This window comes from Pan troglodytes, chromosome 10 (assembly GCF_028858775.2).
Source record: "Pan troglodytes isolate AG18354 chromosome 10, NHGRI_mPanTro3-v2.0_pri, whole genome shotgun sequence".
In the NCBI taxonomy this organism is placed as follows: Eukaryota; Metazoa; Chordata; class Mammalia; order Primates; family Hominidae; genus Pan; species Pan troglodytes.
This window is the reverse complement of record NC_072408.2, coordinates 70,306,541-70,329,530: the sequence shown is the minus strand read 5'-3', so window position 1 is coordinate 70,329,530 and position 22,990 is coordinate 70,306,541. Positions and strand designations below refer to the sequence as shown.

The window sequence follows — 22,990 nt, the reverse complement described above, 5'->3', positions numbered from 1 at the left end:
GGTGAAACCCCGTCTCTACTAAAAATACAAAAATTAGCTGGGTGTGGTAGCAGGTGCCTGTAATCCCAGCTACTCAGGAGGCTGAGGCAGGAGAATTGCTTGAACCTGGAGAGGCGAAGTGCGTTGCAGTGAGCCGAGATCGCACCACTGCACTCCAGACTGGGTGACAGAGCATGACTCTGTCTCAAAGAAAAAAAAACAAAAAATGTTAAGTGGTATTTCTCCTTTACTGTACTACTAAGAATAACGGTATTTCAAAATAATAAAATCTGGAGCATGAACAATGAAAATTAGCTACAGTTCATGAGTTTTCCTAATAGATCTATAATTCAAGAAAGCGTGACCAATATTTTAAGAGAGGTAAACATAGAATGGGAATGAGAGGCTAGTCCACATTAAGCAAACAGTAGGATAAAAGCCAGCATTATTTATTTGAGCACTAGCGAAAGTCTCCAATAAAGTCCCCAAACTGCACTCACTGATGTTTCCCACTCTCTAATATCATTACTGATACTACACAAACATATGCTTTTGTTTCTCCCACAGGAGAAAGGAAAAGTGGTAAGAAATAATTTATCAGCAATACAATACCATCAAGGTTTGATTACATATATGTATGTGTATGTATCCCTTCAGGCTAAACTCTTTAACACATATAGAGGGGAAAATTTCCAATGATATAATAAAAATTATTCCGTAGCTTGCCAGCACTTGACAATTTACTTGACAGTTTAGAATCATAAACCCTTAGAATGTGATGGAATCTTAAAAGAGGATCTAACTCCCTTACCCTGAATGAATAAATTCCCTCTGATCACATCCTTATGTAATCTACTCCATTCCTACTACTTTTACAATGAAGAAAAATGCCAATGGTACTAAAATGGTAAAGCAGAAAACAATGAAAAACCATGTGATGGATACAGAGAAGACACATTTTATGGTGAAAACACAGAATTTGAAAACATTAGTTTCTAAGATTCTGACAAAGATTCTAGGCTTATGTTGCAATGAACTCTCCTCTCTACATCATCTTGTTAAAATTAAGTAATTTTGGCCCAGTGCAGTGGCTCACACCTACAGTCACAGCAATTTGGAAGGCTGAGGCAGGAGAACTGCTTGAGGCCAGGAGTTTGAGACCAGCCTGGGCAACACAGCAAGAACCTGTCTCTATTTTAAAAATAAATAAGTAATAAAAAAAATTAACTAATTTCAATCATGAAGGAAATGTCACAACCTACACAGAGCAATGAATTCTTTTTTTCTCATATGAGAACTAATCATTCTCACACATACACATAACATTATCTTTTTCAGGACTAAGAAAAGCTAATTTATATATGTTTATCATTGTCAGATTTTTATTTATGTATTTATTTCCTAAAGGTGGGGTCTCATTACGTTGCCCAGTCTGGTCTTAAACTCCTGGCCTCAAGCAATCCTCGTGCTGTGGACTCCTAAAGTTCTGGCATTATAGGTGTGAGCCACTGTCCCTGTGCCAAAATTTTTTTATTTTTACTTTTTTTAAGAGATGGAGTCTCTTTCTGTTGCCTAGGCTACAGTGCCATGGCACCATCATAGCTCCCTTCAACCTCAAACTCCTGGGGTCAGGCAATCCTCCTGCCTCAGGCTCCCAAGCAGCTGATACTACAGGCACACACACCACAGCCAGCTTGTCAAATTTTTTTTAATTGTATTTAATTTTAAATTTTTAATTACCAAGTATACTTCTCTTTTATATAAATTACTTCCATGTGTACTGAAAAACAAGGATTCGTCACATCAAACAATTGTGACATTCACCTACAGTCACTGTATAAAACATAATTTGCACAAATTAGAAATTTTAGAATAGTACATGCTTACACCTTCATTTTAAATATAAATTAGAGCATAACACTTATTTTACTCTAAACAATTCTATTTTTAAAATCATCTAATGGTGAGACAATAGGAGGAGAAAATAAAAAATTAAAACCACCACCTAAATCTGGTCATGGTACTGTTATTTAAAATGTGTAACTTTTCAAACTGTATTGTTAAATTTGCAATATTTTAGAGGTTGTGGTAAAATTTAACATGCAAAATTGCTTTAATTGCAAAATATTGCTTTACAGAATGATATTCAAAAACACTCAGAGTTCATAAATTTCAGTAAAAATTAATGCCGGTCATGCTTTGTTTCTGAGTTTAGTAGATTAGTACACCATGTAATATCTTTTGGGATTGAGTCTACTATTCAAACGTATATTTTATACTTTTGGGAAATACCTAAAATTCATGTAATAAAGAACACCAACTTGTAATAAATATAATGATATGCTAGTAGTTTTTGAAAACTGTAATTTTATTGCCTATTCTTAAGAACATGATATATTACAAACAATATGCATCCAAAGCTTAAGCTCTGCCATGAACTTTACGTTACCTAGTGAAGTATTTTCTGAGCAAGACAGTTTAATACGGGTTTAGAAACGAAAATGAGAATTCCACGCAATAAGTATTTACTGGGTAGTTACTATGTCCCAGGAACATTACTGGGCAATGGGCGTGCAAAGATTAAAAATATGTAATTCTGGCTAAGATTTTGCTGTCAAATAATATAGGAATGAAACAGAAGAGGTTACTTATTTCAACATAACATGGGAAGCATGTAATATTTAAGAACAGTATTCTGGGAATACACAGGAAGGGCTCCATGCCTAGTCTAAGGGTTTAAAGAAAGGTTTTTAGAGAGTAGGAGACTGGGGAATCATGAGAGTGTTAGCTAATTAGTAAGACTAGGGATAAAAATACTGGCATTCCAAACAAGAGCCAAGACTCAAGGGAAGGTAGGAAATAACATGGTATTTATTTATAGAAGAACAAAATAAATTCAGGCAAGATGAAGTTTTTAGATATAAGACCAAAAAAGAGCTGGAGTGGTGGGAAGGTAGTAAGGACTATCTGCAACACATGTGGAACATGAGATTTTATTCTATAGCTAAAATGACTTTTTTTTTTTTTTTTGAGACGGAGTTTTGCTCTTGTTGCTCAAGCTGGAGTGCAATGGTGCAATCTCAGCTCACTGCAACCTCTGCCTCCCAGGTTCAAGCAATTCTCCTGCCTCAGCCTCCCAAGTAGCTGGGATTACAGGCACGTGCCACCACGCCCGGCTAATTTTTTGTATTTTCAGTAGAAATAGGGTTTCACCATGTTAGCCAGGCTGGTCTTGAACTCCTGACCTCAGGTGATCGCCCGCCTAGGCCTCCCAAAGTGCTGGGATTACAGGCGTGAGCCACCGTGCCCGGCCAAAAATGACATTTCTTTAAAGTGTATCTCTCCGGTTTCACAATGAATGATGGCAGCAACTGGTAAACCAAATAGGAGGTTCTAACAGTCCAACAAGAAATGATAGGGGCCTGAACTAATGATGACATAAAAGACACAGAATGTAACGTCACAGGAATTTGTGGATACTTCCAAACCAGGGGGAAAAGAGGGCGGTAGGAGTCATCCTAAAATTCCCAGGTTTCTCACTGGGATAAGAAAGTGCTGTGCTGCTGATGTCACTGAGATGGAGAACTTTGGCAGAAGAATGGTTATTTGCTTGTAAAATATCCAAAAGAAAAAATACATTTAAGAGTGGCTTTTTCCCACCTTCTGGGCCATTCAATATTACTGCTCTCTACTATAGCTCATATCTTTTTCTCCCTACTAAAAAAAAAAAAAAGCTGCTGATTATCTCAAAACTTTTCCCTTAAAAATAAAGGTAAATATCAGTTCCCAAATATTTAGTTTACTTAAGACTCATTAAATCATTAGACTTTATGCCAAATATAGATTAGTCTACTACAGCCATCAAAATTGTCTCAATTATAATTAATTCCCACTAGATTAAAAATAAATGTACTAATTATGGAAACAAGTTTCTTATCTTTTAATACTTCAAGTTAGAATACTACACCTAAGTAGTTCTAAAGTGGTTGCCACCTTGTTACCTTTAAAAGACATCTGCTTTCTGCCAAAATTAATGTGCTGAACTTAAACTTACCAGATTACATTATAATGCATTTTTTAATTTTCACACAGCCAGGAGTCTTTTCTTCTTTGCTGATTTTTTTCAATCTGTATTGTCGGATCTCTCTCACCAATGTATAAAAAGCATCCTCCACTCTCTGCATTGTAAAACACAACTTCTTTAAAGTCTGTTGCATTGGTAAGAGTAATTTACTGGGAAAGCCATGTGCAAGAAGTTTGAGATTATGAGCTTGAGATTTTTTTTTTTTTTTAAACAGACATCACACTGTTTGAATAAAACTGAGGATGCAGTTTTAAAATATGGGCTAGAATCCTGGTTTGTTCTTAAAAGTCAGTTTTGTTTTCTAATGGAATTAAATTTTAAAATTTTTAAATTAGGAATTAGGAGAGATTATGACAAGCCTAAACACAGGTATTAGCATCTGTTTGTCAATTAATGCAACCATTTTAGTTTGCTAGTCTTGGAATTAAAGCCTAAACTGAAGTTAGCTTTAAATTACTTCTTTGACTTAGGAAAAAAGTGATTTATATACCATCAATTCCCACACCCTCCTCCAGGGGAGAATGAGAAGAAAAATGGTAAAATATGGACGTGAAACCTTTGTTAAAAAACAACAAAAACATAAAAGAATCTCAAAGGTGAGTCAAGAAACTGGAACCTTGAGTTTTATTTTAAATTTTAACAACTTTCAGTCTATTTCCAGGGTATACAAGTGAAGCTGAGACTGGGTCTTCTGTACATGTTTAACTACATTATTAAAATCTTAAATGAGAGCTGCTTACCATAATATAAAAACATCATGAATTAAAGGACACACACAAAATAGGAGCATTTTGTATCCTTACTACAAGTTCTTTTTTTATTTTTTTGTTTTAGAGACAGGGTCTCACTGGGTTGCCCAGGATGGAGTGCAATGGCAAGATCATGACTGCAGCCTCGACCTCCCAGGCTAGGTGATCCCCCTGCCTCAGCCTCTCAAATAGTTGGGACTACAGGCAAGCACCACCACACCTGACTGATTTTTGTATTTTTCGTAGAGACAGGGTTTTGCCATGTTGCCTGGGCTGGTCTCAAACTCCTGAGCTCAAGTGATCCGCCCACCTTGGCCTCCAAAGGGCTGGGATTACAGCCATGAGCCACCAAACCTGGCCTTACTACAAGTCTTAAAAATAATTTTTAGAACAGTGTTAAATCATACTGGCTGTGTGCCTTCTATTCTAATTTAAATACTCTTAATAGGGTTTTTCTTGCTTAAACATAAGAGAGCTATGACAACAGGTACAATCATATATTGGCCATATGGAGATAAAGTTTTTAATATTTTCCAATCTAGAAAATTAGGCAGTCATCAAACGGGACAAAGTGCTTAGTTAACTGTGCTGCTAGTTTGTTCAGAAAAGCATACCATCAAAGTAGGGGCACAGAGAAATACACAGAAATATTAATCTATATATAGTGCAAATTAAAAGATGTAATATTATGTTCCTTCTTCTAACAGAAAGGTGAATATTTTTTAAAGCTGATATATTTTACTCCACATTTAATTTTAAGGGGATTCTATTCTTTTATCTTAAAATTAAGAATGAATTACCTAATTTGGGGATTGGCATACATATTTTAGCTTTCTGAGATTGGTAACATCAATGTTTCTACTGAACCGAATGTAACAAAGTGGACCTAGCACCTAAAAAGTTAATATATCACCAGTACCATTTGTAGTTTTAAATTCAATCACACACAGAGAATTGGCAACTAAGTATTAGTTGAAGTAAACCAATGGCTAGGGCTTAATTTTTGCATGCAGAAGTCATCTGTACATCTACTGCCTACAGTAGTTAAGAAAAACACACCTCAATTCTTTAGGGCACACTAATTTTTAGAAATCTCAGAAGTATATTAAGAACTGCTTTAGTAAAGTACAGAAATTTACCTCTAAAGTCAAACTTTAATTTAAATTCATAATGTTAAGTTTCAGTTCAAAAGCAGGCATTTAAGTAACGTGATTATATGTTAAAATGCGTATCTCAAGTCATTAACATATACCATCCAGTGATATATTTATATTTAATGAATAACAAAAATCATTCTATTCTAAGAACAGTCTTATCTTATTTTTAATGGAATCAATTTAGTTAACTAGTTAGCTAAGCCAACTACAAATACAAACTTTCAACTACCTTTGTTGGCACTTTCAGTTAGATACCCACTTACACCTGTATATAAAAGATTTTAAGTGTCAGGTGTGGTGACTAATGCCTGTAGTACCAGCACTTTGAGAGGGCAAGAGATGCCAGGAGTTTGAGACCTCATCTCTACTAAAAATAAGATAAATTAGGCATGTTGGCATGAGCCTGAAGTCCCAGCTACTCAAAAGGCTGAGGCAGGAGGGTTGCCTGGGCCCAGGAGTTTGAGGCTTCAGTGAGCTATGACTGCACCACTGCACTTCAGTCTGGGCAACAGAGCAAGACCCTGTCTCTAAACAAATTTTTTTAATCGTTTTAAAGTTTATATTTATCATTAATCCTCAGAAGGAAAGGGTTTATTATTTTTACCTTTGTCTTGAAAAAATTATGTATCCAAAATTTTCATTAATAAGCAACATAATTTAAGGCACTAAAATAACTCTGTAGCATGTAAAATGTAAAGCATGAGCTCTGTTAAGATACTTTCACAAATGGTTCTCTTTCAATTTGAAAATCAATGTAAGAAATTTAAAAATATGTGTATATATATATACACACACACAAACCAGGTAAAAGCTCATATTTTCATAAATTTTCTAAGAATGTAAACTTCTATTCCTGTTTAAAAAAAAAAAGTTATAATGTCAATGTAGAAGTACCAAAACATACTATGAAGGAGAAAAACAGTATTGGTCCTCTACTAATTTAGCAGAAGCAAATTTTGATTTTAACTTATTTCTAAAATCAGTTTGAATGTGTCTACTTTTTCAGTGACAGCATCCCCACCACCAATAGTGAAATATATGATTTTTGTTTCCAGCAATGCAGAGAGAATTGGAAGCCAATAATTAAAAAGAAGAGATTATTATCCACCACCAAGAATTCAGTGTCAGGACCTCAGTGGCTCATATAATTAACAGCACAGGGTGACTTTTTCCATTTCTTATTTTTAGTAATAAGAAATTTAGGTTTTAGAACAGTTATTTACCACAGTTTTTCAGAATTAGTTATTTCTTGATAATATGCTTTAAAGTCATACTGACATCAAGAGAACATGAGAACATTATCCTTGTGTACACTGTAAACCACTGGCACTAGCTCTTATTTTTAAAATGCCCACAGTATATACCTATGAAACAAAACACTGGTTTTTCACATTCCAAAATTTGTAGATAATTTTTAAAGATAAAATATAGCTGAAACAGATATTTAATACCGACTGGCTACTCATTAAGCTCTTAACTAGCACACAATAATTTTTTTGAGAATAGGACTTGTTGCCACATATACTCATTTTGTGGGATTTTTTTGTTGTTTTTTTAACTTTTTCTTTTTTTGTTTTTTTTGAGATGGAGTCTCGCTCTGCCACCCAGGCTGGACTGCAGTGGTGCAATCTCGGCTCACTGCAACCTCCACCTCCGGGTTCAAGTGATTCTCCTGCCTCAGCCTCCCTAGTAGCTGGGACTACAGGCATGCACCACCACACCCAGCTAATTTTTGTATTTTTAGTAGACGGGGGTTTCACCATATTGCCCAGGCTGGTCTCAAACTCCTGACCTTGTGATCCACCTGCCTCAGCCTCCCAAAGTGCTAGGATTATAGGCATGAGCCACCGCGCCTAGCCTACTTTTGTTTTTATACACATATACTCATTTTCAAATGTCACTTATTAAACTTTAAGAACAACTGAAAATACGTAGGAACAAAAGTATACAACTTTGAATATGTAAATTTTTTAAAATCAAGAGATTGACAACATTTTCAACTCAACTATTATCTAAAAACATACTTGTGAGGCTATGGAAACAAAGCACTCCATATAGAGAAAGAACTGTTAGCCAAAGTATCATTCTAAATCTTGCTAGACTATGCTTTTACTAAGAGATTTTGTTTTAAGTAAGTTTTTGTTCCTGTTAAATCTGCAAATTCTTGCAAAACTCTGTCAAGGAAGCAACACATCAAATACCCTAACTATATACAAATGCAAGACTACCAGCCTTTTGGTGGGGAAGGGCATGGAGGAACAAGATGTATTCTAAAACCCAACTGTGCATCCCTCACTTTCTCAAGAAACCTTGCCACCCACAGCCTATCTCATGTACTATTGAAATGCAGAAAAACCACTACTTGGGAGACTACCATGGTGCACAGCAAGTGCACAGTAACTGTTCCGTCAATTTTTAACTCATAAAAAGCTAAAGTTCAAAATATTGATCTCATGTACACAAACTCAACTACTATTAAACAGAGACATAGCACATAAGGAGGTTGTTTTGCAAAGCATTCTTTAACGGGGTTCTTCTAACAATTAATTTAAATATCTAGAAATTAACAACAAAACCAGGAAATTAATCACTCAACATTTTTAGGTTCGTAAAACTAATTTTCACATTATATTTAAATTGAGACTCCCAGAGAGCAGAAAAGCCGAATGAGGAGTAACAGATACCCCGAAAACTCTGCTTCTGTCATTCACCTTACTGAACCCTCTCACTTTTGATTTTAGCAGACTGGAAAACACACAACTTTCATGGTGTCAATGTTTCAATTTTGACAGCTTTTGCCAACATGGCCATGCACTGTCCAAAGGGACCAGGAAAATCTGTCAATAACCCAGATAAATGTGAACTAGGTAACAGTCCTTATACACTAGGAACATAGGGACTACACAATGTACTAGGAGAAAATAATTCTATTTGCCTTTCAGATATGGACTGAACTGAGTGTAAATAATATGTAATATTATATTCTAGCCAAGTAATTAGCTTTTTAAAATTATAAGTTATTAAGTTGGTAAAAATATATGTCCTGCAATTCTTATCTTAAAAAGTACAGCTGGGCACAGTGGCTCACGCCTGTAATCCCAGCACTTTGGGAGGCCGAGACGGGCAGATCACGAGGTCAAGAGATTGAGACCATATTGGCCAACATGGTGAAACCCCGTCTCTACTAAAAATACAAAAATTAGCTGGGCGTGGTGGTGTGCACCCATAGTCCCAGCTACTCAGGAGGCTGAGGCAGGAGAATCGCTTGAATCCGGGAAGCGGAGGTTGCAGTGAGCCAGGATTGTGCCACTGCACTCCAGCCTGGCAACAGTGAGACCGTCTCAAAAAAAAAAAAAAAAAAAAAAAAAAATACTAGAGGCCAGGCACAGTGACTCACATCTGTAATCCCAGCACACTGGGAGGCTCAGATGGAGGATCACTTGATGCCAGGAGTTCAAGACCAGCCTGGCCAACATGGCGAAACCCTGCCTCTACTAAAAATACAAAAATCAGTCAGGTGTGGTGGTGCGTGCCTGTAGTCTCAGCTGCTCTGGAGGCTGAGGCACAAGAATTGCTTGAACCCAGGAGGAGGAGGTTGCAATCAGCCAAGATCCCACCACTGCACTCCAGCCTGGGTGACAGAGGGAGACTCTGCCTCAAAAAAAAAAAAAAAAGAGTACTAGGGTAAAATTTCTATTTCCTTTTCATGAACTATGTTAAGTTTTACTTTATTAAGGTTAGCCTGTAAAATACAAAAGTTTAACGTAACTTCTAGTAGCTAATCAAACACTAAAGTTACCCAGAGAATTAGGAATCAGCATATTACAGCCAATGGACCAAATGCAGCCACAGCCTTTTTTTTTTTTTGAGACAGAGTCTCGCTCGGTCGTCCAGGCTGGTGTGCACTGGCATGATCTCGGCTCACTACAGCCTCTGCCTCTCAGGTTCAAGCAATTCTACTGCCTCAGCCCCTTGAGTAGCCAGGATTACAGGCACCCGCCACCACGCCTGGCTAAGTTTTGTATTTTTAGTAGAGACGGGGTTTCAACCACGTTGGCCAGGCTGGTCTCGAACTCCTGACCTCAGGTGGTGTGCCCACCTCAGCCTCCCACCTCATTTCTGGGATTACAGGCATGAACCACAGCGTGCAGCCAGCCTATTTTTATACTATGCACAAGCTAACAACGATTTTTGCATTTTAAAGGGTCATAATTTTAAAAAAATGCAACAGATACCACTTGTGGCCCTCAAAGCCTAAAACATTTACTATCTTGGCCCTTTACAGAAAATGTTTGCCAGCCTCTGATTTACATGGATGAGAACTTCTAAATGAATGTTTTGTTCCTTTAACCAGAATATAATTCTTTTTGCGTGTTTATGTGTTTTAGGCTCATGATCAAGACCCCAAAAGTTAGGGCATAAAACAACTTGCTGATAAAATACAACAAGGATATGCACACTAATTTTGTTTAAAAAACAAATAAGGGCCAGGCGCGGTGGCTCATGCCTGTAATCCCAGCACTTTGGGAGGCCGAGGCAGGCGGATCACGAGATCAAGAGATCGAGACCATCCTGGCTAACACAGTGAAACCCGTCTCTACTAAAAATACAAAAAATTAGCCAGGCATGGTGGCGGGCGCCTGTAGTCCCAGCTACTTGGGAGGCTGAGGCAGAAGAATGGCGTGAACCCGGGAGGTGGAGCCTGCAGTGAGCCGAGATCCCACCACTGTACTCCAGCCTGGGCGACAAAGCAAGACTCCGTCTCAAAAAAAAAAAACAAGAAAGAAAGAAAAATAAATAAATAAATAAGCTGAATAACAGATGAGTAACAAAATACTCTGCAGAAAGGAGGGCTTGACATTTTCACCAGTAATTGGAGATGTAAAATTTATTAAAATTCCCATATTTCATTTTATAATCTCTACAGTTACTCGGAATAGCTCTTTAAAGTCTTCCAGAAGCATGCAAATATCAAATTAATTTCAACGGAGGAAGATTAATAAGACTTTTGAAAGGCAAATTAATTTCTAGGCAAATCAACAAGTCCATTTAATAATAAAAGGAAATCAAAGAACAGAAATTAAATATCTAATTTATAGTTTAGCAACATAAATTACATAATAACATCAGTGAAACAGGATATAAAAGAAAGGTTGAGTGCTCTGTTAAGAAGTACAAGTATTCTTTCATACTGTATCCCTCCATTTTTAATTAGATGATCCACATAAAAATGTCTACAAATCAAATTTGTTTATCTACTTACACATTATATACCTTCAAAAAAACAAATCAAACAAAAAAACCCAAGGCCACAAAACTGTATAAAACCTAAAAATCTCTTATAAAAGGAAGCCAGATAGTTTTCTGATCAAATATGAATGCTGTGTTATATTAAAGTATTAAGGTCAAATAGCAAGAATCAATTAGTACTTCTGAGGTAGTAATCATACAACCACCAAAAAGGAGACACAGCTATTTTAGGATATTATCAAATGAGAAGTGGACAGCAACAAAGTGGGACTAACAAGACTCTTTTTATGTCCTCTACTGCTTTTCTACTCAAAGTATGGTCCAAGTACCAAGAAAAATACCACCTAGGAGTTTGTTAGAAATGCAGATTCGGTCCCCACCTAAACCTTCTGAATTAGAATCTGGATTTTAATAAGCCCAGCTGATTTGTATGCATAAGAAAATATAAGAAGCACTTCTTTACTGCAACCCCTTAAAACATTATGCAAAGTCTCTTAAATTTTTTCTTTTCTTTGTGAAATGTAAGCTAAAATGTTCAGTGGTATAAAAAGCATCTTTTAAAAGTTGTAAGTAAAGCAAATATAAAACAACAATGGTAGAATCTAGGTAGTATATTTGCAAATGTTTTAAATAAAACTCAATTTTGTATTTGAAAATGTTTCATAAGAAAATGTTGGAAGAAAAAATAATAAATATTAGAATCATGTTTTCTCAGTACCTTCTCTCCTAAGAAAAATCAAGGAGACTGGTTATAGAAGACCAGTAAAAAGAAAAACAAAAACCAAGCCTCTTCCTGGTCTTTGCAACCTGGAAATGGATTTATGTGAAATCTTAATTCCTCTAAAGTAAAGTGATATGATATATACCAAGTTTAACCTATAAATCAGGTTTTAGTAAAATTGCCAGAGAAATTTGTATAATAGTCAAACTAGAGAAATGCAGTTTTTAATCCTCCCAAAATGACCTGAAGTAGAATTTACTGTTCTTTACTATATATCAAATTTGTATAACTAGGAAGAGGTACATATGCTCTCCTACTAGGGAAATACAACATATATATTAGCTGGATAATGATTTACATTTACATTTTTGCACCTTTATGAAATTTGATAAACTTCTAGAATGCTTGTTTTTAAATGTTTAACAATGTAAAAGTTGTTCAGCAATTTTTTTTAACTTCTAGCATTACAGAAGTTAATTTCTACAAAACTGGTTTTCTGGGCTTACAGGTAAATGTAACCAGAAAAAGCCCTAAACAAATTGATGGAATATAGATGGATCAATTTCTTAGTACAGTCATGTACCACATAATGACATTTTGGTCCACAGGAGATTGCATATGTGATAGTGGTCCCATAAGATTATAATGGAGTTTAAAAGTTCCTATTGCTTAGTGATGTTATAGCCATCCTAACATTGTAGTACAACACATTACTCACGTGTTTGTGGTGATGCTAGTGTAAACAAACCTACTGCACTGTCAGTTGTATAATGGTATAGCACCTATATTGTTATTTTATAGTGTACTCCTCCTATTTACTAAAAAAAAAAAAAAAAAAAGTTAACTATAAACAGCCTTGGATAGGTCCTTCAGGAGGTATTCCAAAAGAAGGCAATGTTATTATAGGAGATGACAGCTCCACGTGTGTTACTGCCCCTGAAGATCTTCCAGTGGGACAAGATGTGGAAGTGGAAGACAATGATATTGATGGTCCTGACCCTGTGTAGACCTAGGTTAATGTGCATGCATATCTTAGTTTTTAACAAAAAAGTTTAATAAGTAAAAACAAAAAATTTTAAATATGGAAAAAAGCTTACAGAATAAGGATATAAGGAAAGAAAAATTTGTATAGCTGTATAATGTGTGTTTTAAGCTGTATTACAAAAGTGAAAATGTTAGGAAAAATTAAAAAGTTTATTAAAAAAGTTAAAGTAAGATTAATTTATTATTGAACAGAAATTAAAAAAAAAAATAAACTTAGGGTAGCCCAAGTGTAGGTTTAGACACACAAAACTTACCATTGTGTTAACAATTGCCTTATAGTCATTAGTACAGTTACATACTGTACAGGTTTGTATCCCTGGGGCAAGAGACTATACTATATATCCCAGGTGTATAATAGGTTATACCACCAAGGTTTGTGTAAGTATTCTATGATGTTTGCACAATGACAAAATCACCTAACAATGTATTTCTTATAAAGTATCTCTGTCATTAAGAGACATATGACTACATATAACAATTCCTTCCTTCCTATCTTTATGTATTCATTTCCTATATGTTAAACTCTTCATACAAACAGGTTAAATAATAGCAACTGAAATTATTTTATTTTACCTGAAGAAAAAGTCATTTTTAAAACAAAGATGATTTCTGAAACAAAATTCAGGTTCTCTCTGGCAATAATTTTTGTCAGAAAAATGCATTAAATGAATAACAGAATTTCTGTTGGCTTTCTGGGTATTTTCTTTCTTTAGTGAGACCTTTCTCCAGAAATAAACATATCCTCAAAAAAATTCTGCCAAAGTAAAATTCTTCAAATACAACAACGTTTAACCTAGAAGCATGACATAATGGTTTAAAAGTACTACCGAAATAGAAAACTCAAAAATTTGTTGCCCTGTTATTTATTTATATATATATATGTAACCATGGGGAAAAAAAAATCCCCACCTCTTGAATTCTAAATGTTAACATGTGCTCAGAATTGAAGAGAAATTTTCAATGTAGAAAGAAACCAAAGCCAAAAGCAGTACCATGGACACTGGATTAAGAAGCAATGCCCTCTCAAGAGACAAAAACATTTACTAAATATTGTTTTATTTCCTAGTATAGCATAATTGAGAGAAAAACTGATATATTAAGTGACATAACAGTTATGATTTTGCAGAAAACAGATCTGTATTTATTTCAGTGTTACTTACCTGTCTTGTCTTTGCTGATGTTTCAATAAAAGGAATTCCATAACTTCTTGCTAAGTCCTGAGCCTGTTTTGTGTCTACTGTTCTAGAAGGCAAATCACATTTATTTCCTACTAGGACCATAGGTACATCTTCAGAGTCCTTAACTCTTTTAATTTGTTCTCTGGGAAAGAAAAAAAAGTTATAGCACAGGCATTAGTAACACAAATATCTTTCAAAACCTGTCCACAACTTTTGTCATAAAATTTGGCTGAAAGAAAATAATGTAATTCCTAGTTTCCACTACACCAAATTTTCCTTCCTTCTTCTACTAGTTATTTTTTTTTCTTTACCTTTTTAAACAGAAACCTTGTATCTCTCTCAAAAGATCAAATACCTAGAAGTATAGTAAAACTATAACCTAATAGGTTAATATGCAGGTAGATCATAATAGTAAAACAGAAACTACTGAAAAATTCTAGACCCAAAGTGCTATATAACAGACTATAATTTTAGAAACATATGTTAAATGTGTAAAGATAAAAAATATTTTACAAAAACCTGAATTAAAGCATTAACATAATTTTCATATTACTTTTTCAAAAAACAAAGTGGACAAGTAGAAAGATTTTGATTTCTAGGTAGGCAACACTGAAGTTACTACACCACTTATTCCATTAAAAGCCCTTCTACATGTTAATCATTTTCAATATAACAAGTGCATAAACTCTAAATTTGGGGTGAAATTATATTCCCTCACAATTTTAGGTGACTTTCAAAGACACAGCACAAAAGAAGGAGCAGAGCAGACAAGAGTCAAAATTGGCTCAAATTCCCAGTTCCGAACACTATTAGCTGGGTAAACTTGGATAATAGGGCTGAAATTTGGTAACTCCTCTATAAAAATACTACCACTACCACCCACCCAATGTCTTTTGCTCTATTACTAGACTATACAGTAAACATGCTGTAACAATGTTCTTAAATAAAATGTTAAACTTCTTATAACTAGGCTAACTCGTTATTATATGACATAGCCAGTGAGTGATTTATTTGCTTAATATGTAGTTTTTGGAAAACTAAACCCTCAAAGAAACAGAATATAAAATAGCATAATAATGATTATTTTAATAGTTTTATGCAGCTTTGTCAGATTTAAGAAAACTGTAATGCCCAAATTCTTCAATCTTTCAAAACTTTTATTTTTTAAAATATATAATGCCACTGTTTATCCAATCCAAGCAATTCTACGCTATACACACATGATTGCTTTTAAGACTGTTAAAGTGACACCATCTCAAATCATCTTTTCATATTCTTTTTTATGGTTTTCTTTTTTAATGATGTATCTAAAAAGTTTAAAGTCTTGCTTTTGTAGAATAGTCAAGAGTACAGAAGGCTGTGGAGTCAAACAGGCCTAGGTTTCAATCCCAGCACCACCACTACCGATGCAGTCTGGAGCAAGTTACTCCACTGCTCTAGTCCCCCAAGAACTTCATTTATAAAACAGGGATATTACCTACCTCATAAACATTATTTTAAAATTTTTATTAAATATTATATGCATGGCATTAGCAAAGACTCAAAAAATAAAAACTATAATTACTCCTTAATGTCAACTTATTATATTCAATTTAAACCCACCTATAATGGTGAATATCTTCAAATGATTTAGTATTATTTATGGCAAATACACAAAGAAAGCCCTCCCCAGTCCTCATGTACTGGTCCCTCATTGCACTGTACTCCTCTTGACCTGCTGTGTCGAGAATATCCAAGAGACAGGTTTCTCCATCAATTACTACTTGCTTCCTGTAGGAATCCTGAGAAGGGAGAAACACAGTCTGGATTATTACAGTGCACCTTGTACTTCAAAAAAGGTGTTACATACAACTCAACAACAAAAAATTCTATTTAAAAATGGGCAAAGGACTTGAAAAGACATTGTTCCTGCTCCAAAGATGACGGACAAATGGCCACTAAGCACCTGAAAAGATGCTCAACATCATCAATAGTCAGGAAAATAAAATCAAAACCATGAGATGCTACCACATACCCATTAGGATTGACTATTATTAAAAAAACAAAACAAAAAAACTCAAAAAATGGAAAATAAGTGTTAGCAAGAATACAGACACTGAAATCTTTGTGCATTGCTGGTGGGAATGTAAAACGGTGATGCCATTGTGGAAAACAGTGGTAGTTCCTCAAAAAGTTAAACACAGAATTACCATATGATCAGCAATTCCCTTCCTAGGTGTATAACCAAAAGAACTAAAAACAGGGACTCAAACAGATACCTGTAAACCAATGTTCGCAGCAGCACTATTTATAATACCCAAAATGTGGAAATAACTTAAGTGTCTGTTAACAGATGAATGGATAAACAAAATGTGGTATATACATACAGTGGAACATTATTCAGCCATAAAAAGGAATAAAATTTCATATCCGTTGAGTATTAATGCAGGTTAATCCAAAAATCTGAAATCCAAAATGCTCCAAAACCTGTAACTTTTAGAGCCTGACATGATGCTAAAAGGAAATGCTCACTGGAGCATTTGATTTTGGATTTTTTTTTCTTTCATCTTTTTTTTTTTTTCGGAGAGATAGGGTCTTATGTTGCTCAGGCTGGTTGAACTCCTGGGCTCAAGCGATCCGCCTGCCTTGGCCACCCAACGTGTTGGGATTACAAGCATGAGCCACTGAGCTCCATCTGATTTTGGATTTTTGGACTAGGGATGCTGAACCAGTTAAGTATCTACGAATATTCCAAAATCCAAAAAAAAAATCTGAAATCCAAACCACTTCTGGTCACAAGCATTTTGGATAATGGATGCTTCAACCTGTATATACATGCTACAACACAGATGAACCTTGAAAACATTATGCTAAATGAAGTAAGCCAAACACAAAAGGACAAATACCACATAATTCCACTTATATGAGGAACCTAAAATAGGCAAATTCAAAAAGATGAAAAGTAGACTACAGATTAGCAGGGGCTGGGGGAGGGAGGATTACTGGGGACTATTTGACAGGTACAGAATTCTAATTTGGGGTGATAATAAAAAGTTCTCAAAACAGATAGTGCTACTGGTTAGACAACATGGTGATGGTTGCACAACATTATGAACACACTTAAGGTCACTGAATTGAACACTTAAAATTAACTCCCATGGTCTAGGCGCAGTGGCTCACACTTGCAATCCCAACACTTTGGGAGGCCGAGGTGGGCGGATCATGAGGTCAGGAGATCAAGACCATCCTGGCCAACATGGTGAAACCCCATCTCTATTAAAATACAAAATATTAGCCGGGCATGGTGGCGGGCGCCTGTAGTCCCAGCTACTCAGGAGGCTGAGGCAGGGGAAGTGCTTGAACCCGGGAGGCGGAGGTTGCAGTGAGCCAAGATCGCTCCACTGCACTCCAGCCTGGCAACAGAGCAAGACTCCGTCTCAAAAAAACAAAAACAAAACAAACGAAAGAAAACTACCATGGTAAACTTTATGTTACGCATATTTTACCACAAAAAAAAATTTTTTTAAAGGTATTATATGGAGAGTCAACAATGCAAGTGTACATGCTGGTAACAAAAAGTTATTGACAAAACAAAATAATTTCAAAAATGGGATAGCTCTACCAACTCTATTATTCAAGATGATTTAAATGACAAGAAAAATCAATCAACTTATAAATAATTGTCATGCATCTATTTTATTTATAGTCAAAGGCACACGAAGGAAATGGGCAATACTCAAGATTCTAATGCCCTCATCCACTTCTGAAAACTGTGGAAAAATAATCTAACAGCCAGATGGATATCTCTAAAGAGCAATATTGTTTCATCTGCAAATCCTGAGGGGCCTCTTTTTTTCTTTTCTAAAAAGAGAGAGAACTGCAACTATAAGATTGAGTAAAAGAAGGGAGTGGGTAACTTTAACAGAATCTTGAAATAAAAATCTGATTTTCTTCTGACTTTTGGGTAATACTTCTGCCCAAGATTTCACACATTCTGCCAAAACAGTCCTCAAAAAATATGGTAAAGGGATGTTACAATGTGAAGCCATGAAATCATGAAATAAGAGGCAGGGCTAACAACAGGTATAAAGCATAAACATAAAGGCAATTATTTTCTTAATGTTCCACATGTGGGCTATAGTATTAATGTATCTTTTTTTGTTTTGTTTGGTTTGGTTTTTTTTTTTTTTGAGATGGAGTCTCACTCTGTCGCCCAGGCTGGAGTGCTGTGGTGCAATGTCGGCTCACTACAACCTCTGCCTCCTGGGCTCGAGCGATTCTCCTGCCTCTGCCTCTTGAGTAGCTGGGATTCTAGGTGCACGCCACCACGCCCGGCTAATTTTTGTACTGTTTTTTAGTAGAGATGGGGTTTCACCATGTTAGTCAGGCTGGTCTCTAACTCCTGACCTCGTGATCCGCACGCCTCAGCCTCCCAAAGTGCTGGGATTACAGGCATGAGCCACTGCGCCCAGCCTCTAAAGTATGTTTAGTTTATGAATTACTCTGTAGACCATTCTATCAGAGGGAGAAAAAGAGAAAGAATGGTCATTACAAATGTTGTTAGTAAAGTATTTCAAAATGTTTACAGTATAAGGAGAATATAAAGATGTCTAAGTGCAGCATGATCACAATAATGTGTTTATGTATTTATATAAATCTATTATGTGTTTAAAAACTGGTAATATATACATCAAAATGTTATAAAGGTTATGTCTTTGATGGAGATAATTTAAAAGACATTTATCTTGGCCGGGTGCGATGGCTCATGTCTGTAATCCCAGCACTTTGGGAGGCCAAGGTGGGCAGATCACCTGAGGTCGGGAGTTTGAGACCAGCCTGACCAACATGGAGAAACCCCATCTCTACTAAATATACAAAATTACCTGGGCCTGGTGGTGCATGACTGTAATCCCAGCTACTCGGGAGGCTGAGGCAGGAGAATCACTTGAACCCGGGAGGTGGAGGTTACGGTGAGCTGAGATTGTGCCATTGCACTCCAGCCTGGGCAACAACAGCAAAACTCTGTCCCAAAAAAGACATTTATCTCTTGCTTATCTCTTTTCTTTGTACTAGATGCTATGTTAAATGTTTTTCTTTGGTTTTCAATTTTTTAAAGTGTGAAAACCTACCATATTAGACTATAATTTTGTGCTTATCTTTTAAAGCATATGGTATTTTCCAAACCGTCTATAATAAAAATTATCTCACCAGTCAGAAAAAAAGGATGGATATTTATTTTCTAAATAAGAGGCTCTTTAGTAGAGATTTGAGCATTCAGTTGACATTTACTTATTTCAGCCTATTCTCTTATTAAATACTTGAAAGAACTCCTATAGATCATAAATTAAAAACCATTCTAAAGAGTAATGAAAAAGCAGGAGGTGGGAGCAAAGTACAGTCTTAGAGTCAACCCATTACCCAGGCATGGCTACAGAGCATGTAAAGCTGACCAAAGACTCTTCCTACCTATTGCTGCCACCTCACATTCTTTTTTTTTTTTTTTTTTTTTTGAGATGGAGTCTTGCTCTGTTGCCTAGGCTGGAGGGCAGTGACACAATCTCGAGTCACTGCAACCTCTGCCTCCCAGGTTCAAGCGATTCTCCTACCTCAGCCTCCTGAGTAGCTGGGACTACTGGCACGTGCCACTGTGTCCAGCTAATTTTTGTATTTTTAGTACAGATTGGCCAGGCTGGTCTTGAACTCCTGACCTCAGGTGATCCGCCTCGGCCTCCCAAAGTGATGGGATTACAGGCGTGAACCATCGCGCCCAGCCTGTCACCTCACATTCTTTACTTACCAATGTAGGCTGAGTATCCCTACTCTGAAAAACCAAAATCCAAAAATACTTCTAGGTCCTAAGCATTTCAGATAAAGAATAGTCAACCTGTAATGTGGGATATTAGTAGTTTATGTACATATTTCATAAGATGCTTCCATGGTGAATACACCAGTGCGACCGAGAAACTGGGAAAGCAGTCCCCTATTCACTGATAAATCTCATTCCTATTATCTTTTCCCTACCAGACCTTAAAAATATCGATAGCAAAGTTCTGAGACACATTCAGTTTCAAAGTAATCTACAACCTACTCATAAACAATACTGTTGATTAGAAATAAAAGGTTTAGGTTAAAAATTCAGTATTTTTAGAGTTAATTTTAACTAGGGTCCTCACTCTTAGAAGTGCAATTAGTCACTGAGCTATTTTCAGTGCAACTTGGTAAAAACTAAAGAAGAAAAAGTGTTAAATGAAATACGATCTAAAAAGAACGGATAAATATAAAGAGAAAACAAACGCAACAAAAATTATATATTAATAAACATTCTGTTCCAACTTCAGGTCAGGCCATAAGAAATAGTCATCCCTGGTATACACACGGCATTGGTTCCAAGACCCCTCCAGCCTCCAGTCCTACAGTTGGCCCAGGAACATCCGGGTATATGAAAAGTCAGCCCTCCATATCTACATTTGGTTGGGGAAAAAACATGTATTACAAGTGGACCCATGGTCACTCAAACGCATGTTGTTCAAGGGTCAACTGTATTTGGAGGAAGAAAAAAAATATGCATCAATGTAGACTCTTTCAAAAAATTTAGAGTCTAAATAAGGGTTCAGCAAGCTACTGCCCACAGGCCAAATCTTGCCCACTGTTTTTGTATTGCCCATTAGCTAGGAATAGTTAAATAGCTGTTTAAAAAAGCAAAAACAAAAACCCAAGACTTTGTGACAAAGACCCATATGGCCCTTTATAGAAAAGTTTGCCAACTCCTGCTGTAAGTTAATAACTCTTCACATTTTTGAAGTATTCTCAACAAATATTATTTATTCTCTTTATATATTTTTTTAAATTTACCACTCTGAGAAAGTACTGGTTATGAAAACTCATCTGATTTTAAAACACAGAGATTCTATAATGAAACTAGTTAATAATGGAGCAAAGACAAGGATGAAGGTGTTACGTTTTTAATTAGTATTTCCAGCCTTTCAAAAAAGTAAACTTTTAAATTAGGTACATAAGTTACCAAGGTTACTAATTTGTAGCTTTAGGAAACTACGATAAAATAAAGTAACTTAAACTAACTCACAATAAAATATTAAATGAAGGAAAGTTATTCCCCATAGTCCCCTCACTCCCAGCTAAAATATTATTTTTTCCATCTACATAAGTAATAAAAAAATTTTCTAAATGAAATGTACTATACTGGCAAGACTGAATTGTAGACAGAATTCAAACATTTCTGGTGACATAATAAGCACAATATTTTTGGAAAGCAATTATAGTATTTATCTAAAGTCATTCAAATGTTCATAGCCTTTGACACAGTAATGCTACTATGGGAAATTATGCTAAGAAAATATGTGGTTTTTTTTTAAATGACAGTTATAAAGAGATTCTTAACATGGCATCCTAAAATGTCTTACAAAGAAAATTTACTTACGCATTTAAAACTGACCCATAATCTTGCACCATTTACCTATCTTCAAAACATATCCTACATCCAACCACCTACCACCACCACCACCACTATCCCCCTAGTCCATGATAACTATTTTGTCTCAGGCAATCTGCAGCAATTGCTTCCTAGCAGGTATCCCTGCTGTTAATCTTACAATATATTCTCCACACAGCAGCAAGTGATAGTTTATAAATGTAGGTTAGGGCTAGGCACCATGGCTTACACCTATAATCCCAACACCTTGGGAGGCCGAGACAGGTGGATCACCTGAGGTCAGGAGTTCAAGACCAGCCTGGCCAACATGGTAAAAATCCCATCAAAAATACAAAAAAAAAAAAATTAGGTGTGGTGGTGTGTACCTGTAGTCCCAGCTATTTGGGGGGCTCAGGTGGGAGGACTGCTTGAGCCAGGAAGGAAGAAAATGAATGAATGAATGAATGAATGAACGAAGGTAGGTTAGATCATGTCATTCACTAGCTCAAAGTCCTCCAATAGCACTCTTCAGTCTTAAAAATAAAAATGCAAAGCATTCTTCCTTCCCTGGTACCTCCTATGTTTCCTTCATAGCATGTATTATAATTTGTAATTATGTATTTACTTGTGAAATTGTTTAAGTCTATATCCTCTACTAGGCTTTAAACTCCATGTTGGTAGGGCTCACGCCTGTTTTACTCACCACTACACACCCTCTACCTAACAGTCTTGAACACTATAGGTAATCAGTACTGCCTCTTAAATAAGTGAATGAATCCATTTGATGTAAATATATGCAGATACTAAAAAGTGAATGGAAATTTTTATTAGAATTAAGCAGTTAACATAAATACAATTTAACAGATTTTTCAATTATATAATACAAATCCTTCTCAAATATTCTGAAGATACTACATATTTGAAATGAATGTTCACAACAAATGCCCCACTTTCAATGTAACAGTGTGCAAAGGCAGATTTTTTAATCTTTCAACAATTTGTTTTAAAATCTATGTTTCAATGTTCTCTTAGGAAAACAAGCACAGGTTTAAGATACTATAAATTTTATCAAGACAATGAAGCTGTTTATTTTTAAATTACAATATATATTAAGAATAATTTAATAAATTTTACCTTCAATTACATTTTATATAATATGTAAAGTTTTATGTAAAAATACAACCAAAACAATACACACAGAGATTTTAATACATTTATGGGAGGGAAGAAAATAAGACTAGGGAAAAGAATGCAGGAGTCTTCAACAGTATTAACTTTTCTATCTTGGAAAAGAAAAGAGCTAAATCAAATGTTGCTAAATGTTAAGATATGAAAGAGCTGGTTGGTACACACATGAGGTTCATTATACTACTATTCTATAAAGCACTAAGAGTGCACCCATTTTATCATTACTTAAAAT

General features: G+C 35.6%; 1 protein-coding gene and 1 long non-coding RNA gene across 5 annotated transcripts in view; one reads left to right on the top strand and one right to left on the bottom strand.

The window, feature by feature from the left end:
* KRAS (KRAS proto-oncogene, GTPase) overlaps positions 1–22,990 on the bottom strand; it is a 45,792-nt gene that overhangs the window by 6,151 nt on the left and 16,651 nt on the right. For 2 of the 4 annotated variants that reach the window (XM_009425716.5, XM_003313794.7), the window contains exons 3-5: positions 15,765–15,943; positions 14,145–14,304; positions 4,034–4,157 (exon numbers count right to left, since the gene is read on the bottom strand). In XM_009425716.5, coding sequence (XP_009423991.1) covers positions 4,038–4,157; positions 14,145–14,304; positions 15,765–15,943 — 459 coding nt within the window. In that variant the 3' untranslated portion in view covers positions 4,034–4,037. The remainder of the gene's footprint in view (positions 1–4,033; positions 4,158–14,144; positions 14,305–15,764; positions 15,944–22,990) is intronic. The other 2 variants (XM_528758.9, XM_054664451.2) reach the window with 1 other exon arrangement.
* LOC134807484 (uncharacterized) lies at positions 4,534–8,467 on the top strand. Its single transcript, XR_010148061.1, has 2 exons — positions 4,534–4,659; positions 7,025–8,467. It is a non-coding gene; the product is annotated as an uncharacterized LOC134807484 (long non-coding RNA).